Genomic DNA, 20,839 nt, shown 5'->3' with positions numbered 1-20,839 from the left:
TGCAACATACTGTTCTAGTCACTGAGATGAAAGGATAGAAAAGAACACCCGCCTCTGACATGGTGGCAGATCTGTGGGAGAGATGGGCACACACAGGGCTGTGGGCTTATCTGCAAGGTGGCCTGTGGACATTGTAGATGGAGTGTCTTAGTCTATGGGGAAGTGGGTAAAGGATTTGGGAAGGCTCATGCAGGGTGTGAATCTGGATCTAATTATTAGGATAAGAAAGTTTTAGAAGGGTGAAGAAGTAAGGGACCAAGGTTGGAGGAGGCCACCAGCTGACGGTTGTTATGTGAAAATGTTTTCCTGAAGTCCTTGAAGATCCAAGGATTTGGAGTTAAGCAAGAGATGTGATTTGATTTGCATGTTGAAATCTTCAGAATGTACTGAGTTGTTAGGAAACTGGAGTTAGGTAGGCCATTTAGCGGGGCTTCCCAGGTGGTGCTGGTAGTGAAGAGCTGGCCTGCCAATGCAGGAAATGTAAGAGGTGCGGGTTCGATCCCTGGGTCGGGAAGATCCCCTGGAGGAGAGCATGGCAACCCACTCTGGTATTCTTTCCTGGAGAATTCCATGGGCAAAGGAGTTTGGCCGGCTGCAGTCCAAAGGATTGCACAGAGTTGGGCATGACTGAAGACAGCACACATGCACGCAGGCAGGATTTTAGGTGAGAGCAGATGAGCCCCTGAATTAAAGCGTGTAAATTGTAGATGGCAATCCTAATAATGGATGGTGAGTTTGAGAACTTGGATAGTGAATGTTGTCTAAAGAATATAAGTATCATCTGTGAACTCATTCCTTAAGTGCAACTTAATAGGACCAATTCTTCTCCCTATAACCAAACATCTGTTATTACCTAGGTGATAAAGGCCTTGCACCCAAAGGCTAATGAGATGTTTAGAGAAACTGAAAATAACTGACAGATTGGAAATAGCTTTGGACTTCCCTGATAGTTCAATTGGTAAACGATCTGCCTGCAATGCAGAAGACCCAGGTTTGATTCCTGGGTCAGGAAGATCCTCTGGAGAGGGATAGGCTACCCACTCCAGTATTCTTGGGCTTCCCTTGTGGCTCAGCTGGTAAAGAATCCACCTACAATGTGGGAGACCTGGGTTTGATCCCCGGGTTGGGAACGGAAAGGCTACTCACTCCAGTATTCTGGCCTGGAGAATTCCATGGGCTAGTCCATGGGGTTGCAAAGAGTTGGACATGACTGAGCGACTTTCACTTCACTTTATTTGACTTTTAAATGTGAGAAAAAGGGCACTTGGTGCCTGAAAACTTGTTTTATCTAAGTTAAACCCAGAGAGTCAGATAGAATGAGAAAATATGACATGTGTCTGAACATAAAGATGCATATTACTTTCAGAAAATATCTGGATGGAATTTTCCTTTTGGAAATATTTACCTTGTACATACAAAGTCATGAGGCTTATGAATTTTTCTTACTCTCCTGATCACTAAATTTAAAGGAGTGTTCCAAAGAACTAAATGTTACTGCAGTGTATGCAGAGGGCACCATCTGTGTGGAAAAGAGCTGCATTTGTTCTTTCAAAGCCTTGGCTCAAACTGTGTACTCTCACCTTTATTTATTTACTCATTTTTTTCTTAAACACTTTATTATGCTGGATATTAATTTTAAGGAAATAAGTTATTTCTTTCAGATATGCTCAGTTTATCCCCAGAGTTCTAAGGTCTTAAGTTAAAAAAAAAAAAAAGTAAATCATCAACGACCTCTTCTTAAAGTTACTATAGTGTGTTACTTTTTGTCCCATTTGAATCACATGTCCTTAAAGAATTAGTCTCAAATAATCAAAATAGGAATCACTGTCAATATTTATTACAATGTGGATTCTTAGCTTTTTACTTCCAGGGATTTTTAAGAACATCTGAGAATCTATCTTTAAATCCCACACCAGGTGATTTTGATGCAGGAAGTATGTAGATGATCCTTTAAAAACCAGTGCTTTTTCAACCATGTGAACAGCTGTGTGAAAATACTGGTGTACATATAACAAGATCATTAGATATCCTGAAAAAATCCTGTTGTATTGAATTTCCTGTTAATTGAAAGAATATTTTTGGAAAGAACTTTGTAAAGCCCCATTAGTGCTTCGCTAGTCACTTTAATAATCTTGACTGTAATTATTGTGTTTTGAAGCAAGCTGGCTGTGATCATGTGTTAAACTCCAAGGCCAGGAGAGACAAATGTGGCGTGTGTGGTGGGGATAACTCCTCCTGCAGGACAATGGCAGGTGTCTTCAACAGTGCACATTATGGTGAGTTCTGCATTTCTTTCCAGTTTTCTCTTTGGATATAATAATGGGACTATATCATTAAGGCATAATAGTGTTGGTTTGTTGTTGTTTATTCTGTATTTTAGTTCAAAATGATTAATTAAATCTTGTACAAGTTGTATGATTGAATTAATGAATTTACCTGCTTAAGACAAGTTTAATTCTTAAAAAAAATTTAGGTGCATTTATTAGAATAAATCCAGGACAATTTGACAATGATGTGTAAATAGTCCTCCTGTCATACCAGTTAATGAAGTGTTTTTACTGCTGCTTCTGTAATTTATATTGTATATGTTTATAATCTTTCCAGGAAATTTGATTTCAATTATTTTTAATCATCTGAACTACATGTTTTCTGTGTGAGTGATCTGGCCTGTCTGTTGTTTTTTATTGATGATATATTGAAACTGATTGAAGGTGAAGGATGAAGCCATTAACTTATATGTTAATTTGGAATTATTGTTACATTTGATTTTTCAGTAAGTTTGGATTACAGATATAACTGATATTTGGCCATGGCTTCATTTTTCTTGAAAAATTTTATGAGAATATATCAGATATTTTCCATTAAATTTTCTCAGAAACGTTTTTTGTTTTTATGGTAATAAAATCAACCCATTAAAACTTTATTTGCAAAATAAATGATGTATGTTTTACAGTTTTATTGTTCAGCTTCAAATTGTATTCACATGTTTTTGAACAGAGTTGTTTAAGTTAGTAGGAATCGCTTCGATTAAAACAGTGTCATTTAGAACACTATATTTATATGAAAAGTGTAGAACATTTACTACTCTGGTCATGCTTATGCATCTAAGTTACTAGATGATTTGACATTATTTTTCTAGTTGTTATGATTCTTTATTTCTTGGGACCTATATATATTTGATCCCTTTTTATCACCAGTGGCACACATTTATCAAATTCTGGTCTGTATTCACTGAAAAGTAATTTTTCTATATAAAGCCGAATGCACCAAATTAGAAGTTAACCTTGCTAAAAATGTGCTGTGAATTAATCAGTTTGCAAATGGAAAAAGATTAAATTCATGTGCAGGTTCTGAACAGCAGTTGTCACATTACTGCCCCCTAGTGATGGCTTTCATCTTGGCACATTTACAATGCCTTGGAATACTTGAAAAGCAAAGCAAAGACATAAATAGTGGAGCCGGTAGGAACATTTTATAGTGAAAAAGAATCATGAGTCAAATTATTTTTGTAGGCTTGTATATTTTGTAGGCTACAACCAGTATGCATTTAATGTATACAGAATAACCATACCATTTATCACCTTATATTTAAATATGATATCTTAGATATAAATAAGTAAGGCTGCTCTGAAAACACAAGATAATCTCATATGAGACTTAACCTCTTTTAAAACTTCCTCTTCTAAAGTTAATTTCATATTTATAAAACTTAATGTATGTGAAAAATTTCAACTTTTTGTTTTTATATTAAATGAAAGAGGAAAATCCTAATATGAGAAAGGAAAACCTTAGAATAATATCATAGAGCAGAATTAATTGTTGACTTAAAACCTGAGAGTATTTGAAAATGATGTGACATGAGTGGTTTTAGTGCAGGAAAAATGTTTCTTGTTTAATGTATATTTGTATATGTAATGTAATGTATATTTGATATAGTGTTTCCTCATATTTTGAAAAGTGCCAGTGTTATTGAATTTGGTCTCATAAAACATTTCCCTAGAGTAAACTTTTTACTTTTCTCTTGACACTTTGTTAGTAGACTTTAAAAAATAATGTAAAATTTAGGGGGTAGCTATGGAGATTCCTGCTTACACTGGAACCTAAAAGCTTAAGATAAATATTCCTCTTTAACATTCACCATTTTGCTGTTCACTGAGTCTGTGTAAACATCTAGCAGTGGTCAACTATTTTTATATCTCCTGGATTGTGAATAGCATTTGGAATCCTGTATTTTTCCCCATTAGGAAGTATAAAATGTAAAAGTATTGGTCACATTTAAAAATTAATGTGTGTGTTAAGTAGTTCAGGAGCTAAATTACTAGGTTCATTTTTATTCTATATTCAGAATTTTAAAAGTAATAGAAACTAGGAAGTGCACCTTAAGAATCCCAAACTGTGTGTTTCTAGGCAACAAACACTTTTTCTTAATCCTTAGTAATTTGTATAAGCCATTGATTCAAAAAGAATAAGCACATATCATCTTTCAGAGATAAAATGAAATTAGTTCTGCCTATACTATTCAGATTTTTCATTCAGCAGTACTAGCCTCTGGGCCATCTGCTTTTTGTGAAAGTTAACATGTATAAAATTATATTGCAGGTTATAATGTCGTTGTAAAGATTCCCCCAGGAGCAACAAACATTGATATTCTTCAGCACAGCTATTCTGGAAAACCAGAAGATGACAATTACCTGGGTAAACATTTTTAGTTAAATGGCAGCCAGTATGTGCAGTTTCATGGAGGTCTGTGGTTGTAAATTCTTAGAAGGCAAGAAGAGCCCCTTGAATAAACATGCAGTTTCGGCTCAGACTAAGCCAAGTCATCTGACTCCATATATGTGTTCTCTTTTTGAATTACGTACCATATCCTATTTTAAAGATACGAAATTAAATTCTGGAAGGCAAATTAAGCTTTTTTCCCCATGAGGGTGTTTTAGATAACCAGAGGTTATATTCAGTTAAAGTTGTGTATGTAGTTAGAATACATTTCTCTAGTTATAAACCTCATTGGGGTTAAATGTTTTTTTGGTTTTTTTTCTTTATTTTTTTTTAAATTTTACTTTATTTTACTTTACAATACTGTATTGGTTTTGCCATACATCAACATGAATCCGCCATGGGTGTACACGTGTTCCCAACCCAAAAAAGTGAAGTTGCTCAGTCATGTCCGACTCTTTTCGACCCCATGGACTGTAGCCTACCACGCTCCTCTGTCCATGGGATTTTCCAGGCAAGAGTACTGGAGTGGGTTGCCACGGCCTTCTGCAGAGGATCTTCCCAACCCAGGGATCGAACCTGGGTCTCTTGCATTGTAGGCAGATGCTTTACCATCTGAGCCACCAGGGAAGGGAAATGTTTTTAAATTTTTTTCTTAAATGTTTTTACCATGTAGCACAAGTCTTTAAATACAGTTTTTCTTGTGATTGTATTTTTATTGCTCTTATGTTACAGAAAGAGGACTATAGGTTCATATTTTTAGATGTTAATGAACATAGTCCTAATATATTGTCTTTTAGCTATTTCTACAGTATACATTTCAGTTGTTATTTACTTTTTGGAAATTGACTTATAAGTTTAAAGCATTTCACTTAGGCCTAGAGATGAAAAGAATGCTTTACAAATCTTGTTTCTGTCTGATAAATACCTTAATATTGACTTACATGTAATTCACTAAGCTGATGATATAAAGCTGATAATGAAAAAACACCTGCCTCACATTAATGAAATGTGAAATATTGGCTCAAGTAATCAATGCTTTGAATTGATTGGGAATCTGAATCTATAATGAACAGCCCATTTTAGGAATTATATTTGGCTTTATAGAGTCAATTGTAGAAAGAACAACTGCTGAATGGATGCAGATTTTCCTTCCAGGGTGATGAAAAAGTTTAGAAAACTAGTAGAGGTTGCACAACATTGTGAATGTACTACATGCCATCAAGTTGTTCAATTTAAAATGGTTAATTCTGGTTTTGTTAATTTCACCTCTATAAAAAAACATTCCTAAAGAAAATCAAATGTAAATGTTTTAACTGTTTACATTTAGTTGCACTGCTTTTTCTTTTACATATACATAGATATATGCCATATTTATCATTTGGCATAGACATTTGCCATATGTATTATAGACAATTTATTATGTCTCTCTTAGGATCCAAATGTAGAAATTTGGTTCTGCTCAAGTTTAAAGATTAGAAATGTTCACTATTAAAATATCAGTCTATTCTGTAAAAGAACTACTAATGGAAATATCAAAATCTAAATAGGGGAGCAAAATATATGTGTGGAGTCTTTAGAAAGGACTTGTAATTTGCTTTGGTAACTAAAAAGAATGAAATGTATATAGTTTTTCTCAGTAAAGTTTTGTTTATTTCCCTTAATTTCAGTGTAACAGGCAGTCCTTTAAACAGGCCTGTCCACTTCTGATAATGTGCAGGTTTACAGAGTGATTTTCATTTTGTTGGTTCTTCACTGAATTCAGTGTAGTGTATAAAGACGATCACAATAGTCCACAAAGACACAGAATCAGCAAACATATTTGGTAGGATTCCCTTCAGCATTGGTTCAAGGTGTGCAGTATTTGTTTAGTCATGGTAACGTGTGTGCTCTGGGTAGGGTTTCCTGGAAGACCAAGTAAGTGTTTTCCAAAAAGATTATTCCACTGAGAAGTATAGTAAATCAGCAAAGATGTATTTCATTAACGTGGGGGTTTTATTAGAGTAAAATTTAAAATATTAGACACCCTCAAAAATTTACACTAACAACACAGCACTTTACAATCTATACACTTTAAAAACATTTTCCAAATTTGATTCTAATTATAAAGCCTGTGAGTTGGGAATTTTTATTATTCCTATTATGCAATTAAAAAGCAAGTAGTTTATCCAAGATCACATAGAAATTAATTGGAACAATTTGAATTTAAATCAACTGTACTAAGTCCTGTGGTCTTCCACAACACTGTGGACACCATGCAATTTTGTATTTACAAAAGTAACAAATTATGACTACATACTCTGTTCCATACTCATATACACATGTAAATATTAGTATATAGATAGACACACATATACTTATTTGATAGGCTGATGTTAATACCTATCCATGGGAAAGAGCAAGAATCACCAGGGGCAAGAACAGAGGGGGCAGTGGGAGGGTTCTGAAAAAGCAGCCACTCACACAGGCGTGACCAATGATGAGTGCCTCCCATGAAAAAGATCCAGATGTTTACAGAGAGAGGAGTGGAGAGGCATGGGCTTTTAAAATATTGACCCTAGGATGTTGAAGCTTTATACATGTTTTCCAAGGTAAACAGAACACTACAGCAGCCTGGCTGCCCTTTCTTTCCTCCCCGTGGATGACCAGGATTGATTTAGCTGATCTGTCGGCATGACTTCCCTCTGTTTTTCCACTTCCTGTATGTCTCTCCTGGTGCTGCATGCTTTGTGGAAGATGACCTTCTCAGAAAGAAAAATTATAGAGTGAATGTATTTTCATGGGTTTGGCTGATATGCTAAAGTTTCACTGCTTATGGGTTAGATACCACTTTACAGTAAAATAAAGTTTATTTCCTCCGTATTAGTTTATATTTATATTCTCTAACTGCAGAAGAAAAGAATGTGAATTTTAAAAGTTAAAACTGTTTCTGGACCGTTGAGTGGTTTTGCTGTTTCATGAACACTGTCCTTTTACAGCATTATCGGACACTCAAGGGAATTTTCTTTTGAATGGGAATTTTGTTGTAAGTATGTCCAAAAGGGAAATCAACGTACAAGGAGCTATTTTTGAATACAGTGGTTCAAACAACTCAATTGAAAGGATTAATAGTACTGATCGACTGGAAGAAGAACTTGTTTTGCAGGTAAATTCTTAGTAGTTGTTACTAAGACAATTTTAATCATATTAGTAAAATATGATGCTTAAGTAAGTGCTTTGTATTTATTATTCAACATAGAGTGATATCTTTTAAGAATATATCTTTTATGAATTGATTGTGTGCCCCTTTGTATTTTTATTGAGGTTCTGTGTGTGGGTAATCTATACAACCCTGATGTACGTTATTCCTTCAATATCCCCGTGGAAGAGAAGAGTGATCTATTCACATGGGACCCGTATGGACCATGGCAAGACTGTACAAAAATGTGTCAAGGTACACTAGAATTAAATAAAAGGGACATAAGTTCAGCAGTGGCATGCTGGTATGATTTGGGGTGCTCTTGAATCTGGCTGCCTGTGGAACCCACATACTTATACCACACAGACTTACAAAGGTTTCCCGTCTTTGCTCTCTGTCTGCTTTTCTCCCCACTCATTCTGGGCTTCTTATGTTACAGCCTCCCTTATTTCAGCCCTTTTTCTTATCTCAGCCCTTTTTCTTATCTCAGCCCTTTCCAATGTTTTGCATCACAGCTCCTTTCCTGCTGCTGCTGCTAAGTCGCTTCAGTCGTGTCTGACTCTGTGCGACCCCATAGACGGCAGCCCACCAGGCTTCTCCGTCCCTGGGATTCTCCAGGCAAGAACACTGGAGTGGGTTGCCATTTCCTTCTCCAGTGCGTGAAAGTGAAGTTGCTCAGTCGTGTTCTCACAGTTAGAGAAAGATTCCCTGACCGTGACACTGTTTTCTAGTGAAATGCTCACCTTCTTGTCCTTCTCTTCCATCCACTTTCCCAGACACGCATCTCCTTCTTTTAGTGTTGTGGGGTCAACATTCTCTCATTCTCTTATTTCCCTTCTCTGACCGCAGGGAAATGTGTTTGTACTGATGGATGAATAACTGAAAGGAGCACAGGGAGAGATGAAAAAGCCGTGGAGTTATAGTAGAAAAGCAAGTGAAGAGGCTGGTACCTTTGGGCAGTCTATAATTATGAATACCTGGTTGTGTGATGCTACACTGGGTTGAATCAGTAAATGTTTATTGACAGACTATTTTTGTTTTGGATTATTAGGATCCTGATTTTGCATTCAAGTTTTAAAGTCTAGTGGATGAAACAGAAGAATGAGTAAATTTTCTTAATTTTAAACGGTAAAAGCCATGCCACAAGTATGCATCAAGGAGACCCCAAGAAAGATGGAATGAACAGTTTGAGGTGAAATGGGAAGATAGAAATTGGTGTAGAGTGGAAAAGTCGTTCCCAGGGGCACTAGAGACAAGGTCTGGGAATTAGGCGAGCAGTGAGTCAGAGGAGGAGCAGCTCCGAACAGTACAGAAATGAGCTGAGAGAAGGTAGGTGGCCAGAGGCAGCAATCATGGAAGACGGGAACTTGAAGGACAAGATAACAAACTGACCTCAAGGTACCAAAGGAATCGTGGTATCCCATCCTAGAGAAAGGCACAGACTTGGTCCTGTGGTACGAGGACAGCAGTACCCGGATGCTGGTGTGGAAACAGGCATTCCTGCTTGAACAGTGCCTCCGGGGAGGAAGCCTGAAGTAGATGATGCCAGGCTGACTGGCGCAAACACTGCAAGTAGGAACAAAGCTTTGGTAACACAGAAGACAGAGGGATTCATTTTGACAAAAAGAACCTGGATGTGCTTTATAGAAGAGCATAGAGAAGCGGTTTGGGCATCTGGGACCAGCATTCCAACATAACTGGGTAAACTGGTCTGTGGCAGTAGATGTGGGGAGCTAGAAGAAATCTAAATAAATAGTTGAATGAAGGGACATTCTAAAATATGGGGGACACATCAAATAAACACATAACAAGATCCAAAATGAAAGGCTGGAGAAAGCATTTTGAGATAGTTTGAGAGTCTGAACCAGGAAAGATCTCTTTCCTACAGAAGGAAAGGAGCCATTAGTTCAATTGCCACAAAGTATATACTATGATTATAGTTCCTTTTGTATGTGTGTAACTTTTGGGTTTCTCTAAAGAGAAGTTTCTTTAGTTTTGTTTACTTGTTTCCCTGTGCACTGAAAATGATCGGGCTCCAGACATTTTGTGAACGCTGTAAATTTTGGAGCTCTATGTTCAGGGTGTTGGCTTCAGCTTTCCTTTCCTTTTTCTTACCTGTTGTTCCCTGGGCCCTCTTCTCCCCTGTTCTGACTTGGCCATGTTGCTTTTCAGGCCTGTTACACGGCTGTCCTCATGTGCTCTCCCTTCTTTATCATCGTGTGAGGTCTCTCTATAACTTTCTTCTGTGTTGGATTCCCTGTGTCCCAAATTCTGTGAATTCCTCTTTTTATTTCCTCCACTGAGGATAACATAGCTGTCGGACATTTCCTGAGAAAGCAAGGCAGTGTTTTGAGACCTTTCCTGTCTGAAAATGGCATTATTCAGTTCTCACCCTTGATTGATAGCTTGGCTCGTATAAAATTCTAAGATAGATTATTTTCCTTTAGAATGCTGAAAATCTTGTTTTCCAATTTCCAATGCTTGGATATGATACTTCCTGGAATGGAAATTTTGTGTCTCCCCTCCTAAATTCTGGGAGTGAGAAATGTCAGAACACTGTGCGTTGGCTTGGCTTTTCCTTTCATCTATTTTCCTGGTAATTAGGATGCCTTCCAAACTGGAAACACAGATTCTTTGATCTGAGAAGTTTTATGTATGATATCTTTGATAATTTCTCCACATTAAATTTTCTCTTCTATCTTTGTAAAATTTATATTGTCTGGATATACAGCCTCCTGGTCTGATCTCTTATCTCATAATTTCCTCTCCAAATGTACATTTTTTTCTTAGTGTTTCTCATCAACAGCTTGCTTTTATTTCATAGAGGCAATACCTGTGTCTGTGAGAGTATTAATTATAGTCTTGGAACTTTCTTCTGCTCCATGACATATGTGTTTCCTCTTAATTCTGTTTCTGCTTATTTAGGTCTCTTGTGTGTGAGTGTCTTTCCTAAATTGCCTGCTGATCTTTGATGTTTATTCATATTTAAGACTAAAATGCTAATTGAAAGTCCTGTGTGGGTTAAATAAGTCTTCTTATAGTTCTTTACTGTGTCTTTGGGGAAAGGCTCAAATGTTGCTGTCACTTAATCTTTTTTCTTGAGCTAAAGAGTTTTCCAAGAAAGGAATTCTCCCATCTTGTGATGGCCAGTGAGGGGACTGGAGAAACTGTAAAAATCGGCTTGGAGCCAGAGGGAAATGGAGGGTGAGCCCAGTGGGCCTGAATCTCATCATTTCAGTATGGAGACTTGTACTGAGCCCCTCTCTTTTCGGTACAGCACTTCCCCAGCTTCCCTCAGCTGCTGTGTCTCTGCCCCCAAGTTCACATGCTCTGGAGCTATGCTATCCAGTATCCAGTATGGTAGTTATTAGCCACATGTGGCTAGCCCATTGAAATATGGTACAAGTGTGAAATGCACAATGAGTTCTGAAGACTTAGGATGAAAAAAGAAAGTGAAATGTATCATCAACAGTGTTTCTGTTGACATCATGTGGAAATGACCCTGTTTGGATTTGTATCTTTTTACTTTTCCATGTCACTACAGGACAATGTAAAATCGCATGCGGTTCACGTTGTTTTCATTAGGTAGCACTACTGTTGACTCTTAGGTGGAAGTCTGACTGTTCTTCATGAATACTTTTCAATCACTTCTCCATTTTTTCAGGCCTATGCCTCACACATTCACCTCTTCAGAGGAAACTGGTATTTTGATTCCTGGGCTTTGCTTGGATTCTGTGGCACGAATGGTTTGTTTCTTACTTTCTTCCTCCACAGGCTCAGGTTTCAGCTTCCTTGGTTCTGTTAAAATAGTAATTTCCATCTTCTTTTCATATTTAACATGTCCTTTTCCTGCCTACTGTTTCCTCTTTCATTCTTTTTGTTCCTTCAGGTTTTTGCCTTTTCAGAATTCTTTATAGTTCTCTCAGATGGTATGCATGCAGAGATAACCATGCATGCTCATGTTTCGCCAACTGAAAGTATACACTTGGACTTGGAGAAAACAGAAATTTAATCATGCCACTGACAGCTTGAACGTTTTCCTGTCTCCTCATCTCAGAAAGTGCAAAGTTCAGTCTACTCTGGCCTCTCTGACTTCTCGAAGTTTCCTTCACTGTGGTTATGCACCATATAAACAACTGCTAAATCTCAATGACTTAGAACAACAAACATTTATTTCTCACTCATACTGTGTGGTGGTTGCTAATTGGTTCTGACTCTTCTTCAGCTTGCTATCTGCCTCCATGTCATTCCCAAACAAATTAATAGACTTTATTTTAGAGGGGTTTTAGGTTTGGGTTCGATCCCTGGGTTGGGAAAGTCCCCTGGAGAAGGGAACAGCTACCCACTCCAGTATTCTTGCCTGGAGAATTCCATGGACAGAGGAGCCTGGCAGCCTCTCATCCATGAGGTCACAAATAGTTGGACACCACTAAGCAACTTTCACTTTCACACTAGGTGTATAGAAAGTTGAGCAAAAACTACAAAAAATTCTTACATTCTCTCTTCTTCCACACCCCTTCCCCAGTTCCCCTGTTATTACCATCTTGCATTCATGTGGCACATTTATTCCAGTTGGTCCATTATTATCAACTGAAGTCTGACCATGCTGCCTTTTCATTCATGATTCCAGGCTGAAAGATCAGCCCCGTCTGGAGAAGGCTGTTCTGGAAACAGAGAGAAAAGAGTTGGCAGAAGCAAGAAAAGACTTTTAGAGCTTCTGCTTAGAACTGGAATAGTTACATTCCCTTCCAGGTGGTTGGCACAAACCTGCTGTCCATGGGCAGGGAAGTCTGCTCCTCCTCTAGGAAGTTATAGAAATGTTGTAGCAAGTAGAGATGTATAATTTTGTTGCAGTGAAAAGGCAAGCAAATAATGGGGAGCAGTAGTATACTGTATCATATTAGCATGGACCCTGACCACTCAGTTCTCCACTAGCAACCCTTCCATCCAGCTGTAATAAATTTCTTCCTACTTCACACACTTGCCCCACCTTCCTTACATCTTCTTACTCAGCAAACTCCTCAGTGTTTCAGGATTCATCTTGCTTATTGTAGAGAGTCACTCCTGACTAGCTCAATATGCTAGCCTATTTGTATGCTATGTTGAAATTGTTTTTGCTTTCTTAGCTGCATCCTTCAAACTTTTAGCAGAAGTAAATTATTATGGAACATCTCCTTATGTGATTTTTCTTTTAATTTTTATTTTTCATTTGACTTTGGCCAAGGTCTTCATAGAAGAAAAATTACTTGTGTACGTAAGAGTGATCATATGGTCATGTCTGATCAAAGCTGTGACCACTTACCACTTCCATTGCTGGTGACTGAAAGGTGCAATACAGACTGTGAACTCAGGTAAGAAAAAAAGAAATAATGTATAATGTATCCAGATAAAAAGCAATAAGTGAGATAAGATGTAAAGAATCTACTGCAGTGCCTGGTATTAGGTGGACATGTAATTAATGTCTATCCTTTCCCATTCCCATAAAACTTTAGACCTGCTAATTTATTGTGAAACTCAGCAATTGGTTTGAGTTTTTTATTCATAGTATTTGCTGAATTTCAGTAGAGAGACCTCAATATTTTGTGTAAGAAATGGAAACAAATTTATCTGTAAAATAAATATAGGAAAACTCTAATCTGAAAACCTATGGTTTAAAGCTCTGAAACAATACATTTAAGCATGATCCTCTAATTCCCATTGAACTCATGTACCAATAAACTTTTAAAGTTTGAGGATTAGAGAATTGATAGATTGATTTGTCTATCTTATCAGTGTTTTGTCCATTAAACATTAAGTAATGAGATCCTAGATCATGGCAGGCAAGTTTTTTCTTCTAAAATTCTTGTCATTTGTTTTCTTGTGGCGGGTCTTACAGTAACGCTAAGAGCAATAACCCTGTCTAGCAGGCAACAGTCAACATTCAGGGATGGCCAGAATCTCCTTTACTCAGCAAGGATGAGAATTTTTATGTATTTGTGGTGTTGTTTGGAGACATATGGTGGAAGGCTAGTGGTAGAATGGCATATACAAGTTGCATCCACTGCCTTGCAGTAGAGTGAAGTGCAGTGAAATCCTTGAGATACTGTTCAGATGGAAAGAAGCTCCATGAATTCTCTTCTTTGCTGTACTGCTGCGCTCATACTGTCTGAGAGATTGCTAGAGTGTAATTGGGATAATTTTGCTAAGGCTAGCAGATTTTACTTGTGGGAAAAAAATGTTCTCTTTGAAAGCATGTCTAAAAGTAGATTGTATCAGTTAATGAGAGAATGTGACATGCTTTACGAAGGCAAGTTTACCAACTTTTAAACGCTTTTGATGTAGTCATGTGCTCAGATGTTCTGTGATCCTCAGTCACATAAAGATGTTGCACAGGGAGACACCACCTGATCATAGATCAGATATATTTGGTTACAATTTTAAATCTGCCACTTAGTAACCTTAATCGCAATTTTAATCTCAACCAATTGTTTTTAAAAGTCTAGGGAGAGGCTTGGGATTCCTAGGAAGAGAACACACATTTCCTTGGGGTTCTTCTAGGGTGAGGCTTGGGGTTCCTCCAAATGCCTGGGTGTAGTGCTGGTTCCCTACCTCCAGCTTTTATGGATTTGGAATAAATGTTAAATTTTATTTAGAGAAAAGTAAAATTTCTGACAGAAGCCAAGCATATCTACCATTTGAATGCACAGCATCACTGGGCTTCATTTTCTCATCTATATGATGAAAGTTTGGACTCTATGATCTCTAAGAAGTTTTCATCACTAAATCAATGATATATCAAATATTTTTATTGTGGCTTGTCCATAATTTCTAACATAATTTTTAAAATTGAATAATATGTGTGAATTTTTCTGAATCCATGTTTTAAATTGTGTTCATCAGCATACCTCCTAAGCATAATAACATCATTTTTGTAGGTGGCACATCATTGGCAAAAGTGAATGTTCAACCCTTTGTGGTCAAGGATACAAGTCATTGGACGTCCATTGCATGAAGTATTCCATTCATAAAGGACAGACTGTTCCAGTAGATGACCACTACTGCAGTGACCAACTTAAACCTCCAACCCGAGAACCCTGCCATGGTGACTGTGTCTTAACAAGGTGGCATTATTTAGAATGGTCTCAGGTACAAAGAAAAAAGAATAGCTTAAGAAAAGTTGCTCCTTTATTTTACATCAAATTAAATATTTGTCACTTCAGAGTCATGTTTTGTTAAAATTTTTATTTTGCGTCCATTTTTCACCACTTTTCTTTTTTTAATCAGTGTTCCAGGAGTTGTGGAGGAGGGGAGAGGTCTCGAGAATCTTACTGTATAAATAACTTTGGCCACCGTCTTGCTGACAGAGAATGCCAGGAACTTCCCCGAGTGACAACAGAGAATTGCAATGAATTTTCCTGTCCCAGTTGGGCCACTAATGAGTGGAGTGAGGTAACATTAAGCACTTGAGGCTTAGAACTATTATAACATTGTAAAGGAGATCTTTGTAGTGGAAGGCTATGTAATTCAAAAAATATTTCAGTTTGCTTTATCATTTAGTAAATAATTGTATTATCAAGGTAGTAAAGTTAAAAAATGGTTTGTCCTTAAGCTATTTACACTGTCTGGCCAACAATGACATAATTGGTGTTTAATCTATAACCATTTTCATAGTGGGCTTTCCTGGGGGCTTCCCTGGTGGCTCAGCTGGTAAAGAATCCACCTGCAATTTGGGAGACTTGGGGTTGATCCCTGGGTTGGGAAGATCCCCTGGAGAAGGGCATGGTGGCCCACTCCAGTATTCTTGCCTAGAGAATCCCATGGACAGAGGAGCCTGGCAGGCTACAGTCCATGGGATCACAAAGAGTCAGACACGACTGAGTGAATAAGTACATTTTCATGGTGTACACAGTAGGCTGAGATACATACTTGTTCTAAGTCAGTTTTGTACCTTTATTTCTGGAACAAATAGATGTTGCACTGGGATTTGGGCAGCAGAAGTTTGGAGTTGCGGATTTTACCCCAGGAATATCTCTGGTTTTTCTGAGGCATGGAGGGAAAATGTCTTTAAGGATGGTCTTTAATTGTATTGCTGCTGCTACTGCTGCTAAGTCGCTTCAGTCGTGTCCGACTCTGTGCGACCTCATAGATGGCAGCCCACCAGGCTCCGCCATCCCTGGGATTTTCCAGGCAAGAACACTGGAGTGGGTTGCCATTTCCTTCTCCAATACATGAAAGTGAAAAGTGAAAATGAAGTTGTTCAGTCGTGTCCGACTCTTAGCTACCCCATGGACTGCAGCCTACCAGGCTCCTCTGTCCATGGGATTTTCCAGGCAAGAGTACTGGAGTGGGGTGCCATTGCCTTCTCCGCTTTTGTATATTTGAATATACAAATTGATCATTGCATTTTTTTGGGTATTTGTGTTGACTAATACTGAAAGTAATGGTCAGTTGTATTTTTCCAGTGTCTGGTTACCTGTGGAAAAGGAACAAAGCAGCGGCAGGTGTGGTGTCAACTGGATGAAGATCACTTGAGTGACGGCTTCTGTGACCCCAGCACCAAGCCTGAGTCTCAGAGACCCTGTGAGCTTCGTGCATGTACTTCCTGGCAAGTAGGACCTTGGGGTTCTGTGAGTATATGACAGTATATGGATTTCTGCTCTAATCCATCATTACAGAATAGCACAGAATTATTGTATATTCAGTCTTTTAGTGGCTGCATCTAATTTTGGGGTGGCTCTTAGAGAAAGATTCCTGAAATGTAAATCTGTACCTGTACAATTTTTTCAGTACTGCTAATTTTGCTGTGGTAAATATTCTAGCTTTGACTTTTAACTCTTTTGTTAACCACAATACTATAAATTTCGGTATTCAGTATCCTGCCATAAACCATAATAGAAAAGAATACAAAAAAGAATATATCTATGAATAACTGAATCGCCAGAAATTAACATAGCATTGTTAATCAACTGTACTTCAATAAACAATTTATGCTTTCATCAACTTTATGTAAACTATGCATTTTCATGTTTGGTGCCTAAATTATTCTCTCTACTGTATTTAGAGTAGGCCTTGTTGGGAAGTTTTGCCAAACAGATGGTTAGGAGATAATCTGATGGATGAGTTGTGGGCAGTTTAGTATTCTGTGTAGATTGCTACACTTGCCAGGAAACCTGCTCTCATCTGCCCTTTAACTCTGTCCTGTTCTTTTCTTTCTTTATCTCTTCAAAATTGACTTAGTATATTAAGTGGCATGCATATACCAGTCAATTTTGAAAAGTATTTAGTTTGCCTAAACTGTATTGATTCTGCCACCAAAATATGAAGCTTCTATTGATAGTTTTACATGATAACTTTTTAAAGATACAATAATAATTGCCATTTCAATTTCACTATTTTCAGTTCCGTTCAGTTCAGTCGCTCAGTCGTATCCAACACTTTGCGACCCCATGGACCGCAGCACACCTCCTTGTCCATCACCACCTCCTGGAGTTTACCCAAACTCATGTCCATTGAGTCGGCGATGACATCCAACCATCTCATCCTCTGTCTTTCCCTTTTCCTCCTGCCCTCAATCTTTCTCAGCATCAGGGTCTTTTCAGATGAGTCAGCTCTTCGCATCAGATGGCCAAAGTATTGGAGTTTCAGCTTCAGTATCAGTCCTTCCAATGAACACTGACTTCCTTTAGGATGGACTGGTTGGATCGCCTTGCAGTCCAAGGGACTCTCAAGAGTCTTCTACAATACCACAGTTCAAAAGCATCAATTCTTCGGTGCTCAGCTTTCTTTATAGTCCAACTCTCACAGCCATACATGACAACTGGAAAAGCCATAGCCTTGAATAGACAGACCTTTGTTGGCAAAATAGTGTCTCTGCTTTCTAATATGCTGTCTAGATTGGTCATAACTTTCCTTCTAAAGAGTAAGCGTCTTAATTTCATGGATGCAGTCACCATCTACAGTGATTTTGGAGCCCCCCAAAATGAAGTCTGTCACTATTTCCACTGTTTCCCCATCTATTTGCCATGAAGTGATGGGACCAGATGCCATGATCTTAGTTTTCTGAATGTTGAATTTTAAGCCAACGTTTTCACTCTCCTCTTTCACTTTCATCAAGAGATTCTTTAGTTCTTCACTTTCTGCTATAAGGGAGGTGTCATCTGCATATCTCAGGTTATTGATATTTCTCCCGGCAATCTTGATTCCAGCTTGTGCTTTCTCCAGCCCAGCATTTCTCATGATGTACTCTGAATATAAGTTAAATAAGCAGGGTAACAATATACAGCCTTGACATTCTCCTTTTCCTATTTGGAACCAGTTTGTTGTCCAGTTCTAACTGTTACTTCCTGACCTGCATGCAGATTTCTCAGGAGGCAGGTCAGGTGGTCTGGTATGCCCATCTCTTTCAGAATTTTCTACAGTTTATTGTGATCCACACAGTCAAAGGCTTTGGCATAGTCAATAAAGCAGAAATAGATGTTTTTCTGGAACTCTCTTGCTTTTTCCATGATCCAGCGGGTGTTGGCAATTTGATCTCTGGTTCTCTGCCTTTTCTAAAACCAGCTTGGAAGTTTACGGTTCACATATTGCTGAAGCCTGGCTTGGAGAATTTTGAGCATTACATTACTAGCGTGTGAGATGAGTGCAATTGTGTGGCAGTTTGAGCATTCTTTGGCATTGCTTATTTTATTAGTATCTATATAAATTTGAATAAAGATATATGTTGATTAAATTTCTTCATTTTAAGTCTAGAATCTGGAATAAAGGACTAATAAAAATATCTACTGAAAATAGATTCTTAACTGTGTACATGTTAAGAAAATTAAGTTTATGTAATGTCTGAGCAATAGTGTTTCGTATCTGCTTATATTTTTCCAGTGCACAGCCACGTGTGGACAGGGGTACCAGATGCGTGCTGTGAAGTGTGTCAATGAGCTATTTAGCACAGTGCTAGATGACAGACTGTGCCATGGAGCTAGTCGCCCAAGTGAAAGGCAGGTAAACGACACCTCTCCATGGATTATAAACAGAAATGTTTGATACAGGAAGATTATTGATGTGTTAAAATTATTTCCATATATATTTTTCCACTTAAACATATATGCCTTAAAAATAGAGAGTTTATTGTTCTTGGTTTTGCCAGCTTTATTGATGGATTTGTTTTTACTCTTTATCTGATATTGGATCACTCATTTAACTTATGTTTCCATCCTTTGAACTATAGAAGGATGATGCCTTATTATGAGCATAATGAACTTCTCAAGTGTGGCTTAAGGTAGTGATCTGTGTTCATTCAGAAGGTTTCAGCTTAGTGATATTTTTGGAAGATTATTACTCTTTTCTTTTTAAATCATCAGGCAGAATGATCCAAACTTTAACCTTCAGAGTCATACTATCCACTTCTAGCCCTTGATAGTACTTTGTACTTTTGGAAAATAAAAACCTTTACATCGCTTATTTGTAGTTTACTATGCAGCTGTTCTTGACTTATATAATTGAAAGGAGAAATGAAGTATAGGATTTAGTATCAATCATAGTGGTTAATTCATTAATGTTTCATGAGGTCCATTTTTCTTTCAAACAGAATTGTATTGTTACACCTTGCCCAGTTATCCCTAAAATTGGGGCCACTTCCTTGCCAGCTGTTCCCATGAGAAAGATAACACAATGGCGATATGGTTCTTGGACCCCAGTAAGTGAATTTCTTTAAGAGAGACAGTATTTCTACTATGGAGGCTTTCAGTTGCTCCAGATTTGCCAAATTAATATATGCATTCATTCTCAGGTATTTTGATGGAGATGGTGTCAGAAGAGCATAGGGTTTAGAATTAGGTAATTTAATGACTAAATCCTGTTCTGTCTTTCAAGAGCTCTGTTTCTGCGGGCAAGAATTTAAGTATTCCAAACATGAGGCATATACACCTGTGGTGGATTCATGTCAATCTATGCCAAAACCAATACAGAATTGTAAAGTAAAAATTAAAAATAAATAAATAAATTTTAAAAATAAATAAATAAAAAAGAATTTAAGTATTCTAGGTCTGTTTTCTAATCCTACCAAATGAGGATGATAATATTTATGTCATAGGTTGTTATGAGAAGCAGATGTGATATTAGACTTTTATTAGATTTGGAATATACACTTGCTTTAGTCTTATATGAAAGATATATTTTTAAGTTTCATATATTCTCTGAATATTTTAATTATGAGATCCTATCTTCTCTATTACCTAGGTCTTTCAGAGTTGTCTTAAATGTTATCTTAAGATTCTCTTATCTATAATCTTTTCTTTAATTTTGACAAATAGCTAATCACTATTCTGAAAAGTTGAGTGTTTTGTTTTATTATCACAAGCATCTGATTTGTGAAGTTTATTTTTTATTTTTTTAATTTTTTTTTAATTTTTTTATTTTTTTAGGTTGAGGGGAGAGATGGAGGGAGAGAGGGAGGTGGGGAAAGAGAGAAAGAGACAGACGGACAGAGACAGAGGGAGGGAGGGAGGAAGAGAAGGAGTGAGAGAGAGGAGGAAAGGAAGGAGAGAGGAAGGGAGAGAGAGATACAGAAACAGAGAGAGCGGGAGAGTGGGGAGAGGAGGAAGGGAGAGAGGGAGGGAGCCGAAGTTTATTTTTTAAACTCATTGGAATATTCACTGCCCTGTCTTTGACTCAGAAATGATGCCAGGTGATAATATTTATAAATTAAGTTTTTTCAAGAATCTTGAGGTTTAGAAATTTGAACACCAAGTGTGAGGGATGTAGGAGTGTCCTGTATAATGCTCTGGTATGATTCAATTTTTCAGTGCTCCGTGTCTTGTGGAAGAGGAAATCAAGCCCGCTATGTAAGTTGTCGTGATGCTCTTGATGGAATAGCAGATGAATCATTTTGTGCCCACTTACCCCGACCGGCTGAAATAGCTGTCTGTTTTAGCCCTTGTGGAGAGTGGCAAACAGGGAATTGGTCACCTGTAA

General features: G+C 37.6%; 1 protein-coding gene across 2 annotated transcripts in view; it reads left to right on the top strand.

Annotated features, from left to right (window-relative positions):
- The window catches only part of ADAMTS20 (ADAM metallopeptidase with thrombospondin type 1 motif 20), a 204,936-nt gene that overhangs the window by 89,959 nt on the left and 94,138 nt on the right, over positions 1–20,839 (top strand). For both annotated transcript variants that reach the window (XM_040233797.1, XM_040233796.1), the window contains 11 exons: positions 2,159–2,276; positions 4,600–4,695; positions 7,695–7,861; positions 8,020–8,149; positions 13,119–13,245; positions 14,809–15,019; positions 15,158–15,322; positions 16,336–16,500; positions 18,749–18,868; positions 19,455–19,562; positions 20,671–20,835. In XM_040233797.1, the coding sequence (XP_040089731.1) occupies positions 2,159–2,276; positions 4,600–4,695; positions 7,695–7,861; positions 8,020–8,149; positions 13,119–13,245; positions 14,809–15,019; positions 15,158–15,322; positions 16,336–16,500; positions 18,749–18,868; positions 19,455–19,562; positions 20,671–20,835 (1,572 nt within the window). The remainder of the gene's footprint in view (positions 1–2,158; positions 2,277–4,599; positions 4,696–7,694; positions 7,862–8,019; positions 8,150–13,118; positions 13,246–14,808; positions 15,020–15,157; positions 15,323–16,335; positions 16,501–18,748; positions 18,869–19,454; positions 19,563–20,670; positions 20,836–20,839) is intronic.

Source organism: Oryx dammah, unplaced genomic scaffold, assembly GCF_014754425.2.
Source record: "Oryx dammah isolate SB20612 unplaced genomic scaffold, SCBI_Odam_1.1 HiC_scaffold_29, whole genome shotgun sequence".
Classification (NCBI taxonomy): Eukaryota; Metazoa; Chordata; class Mammalia; order Artiodactyla; family Bovidae; genus Oryx; species Oryx dammah.
The sequence above is the reverse complement of the archived record's forward strand: the minus strand, read 5'-3'. Positions and strand labels throughout refer to the sequence as shown.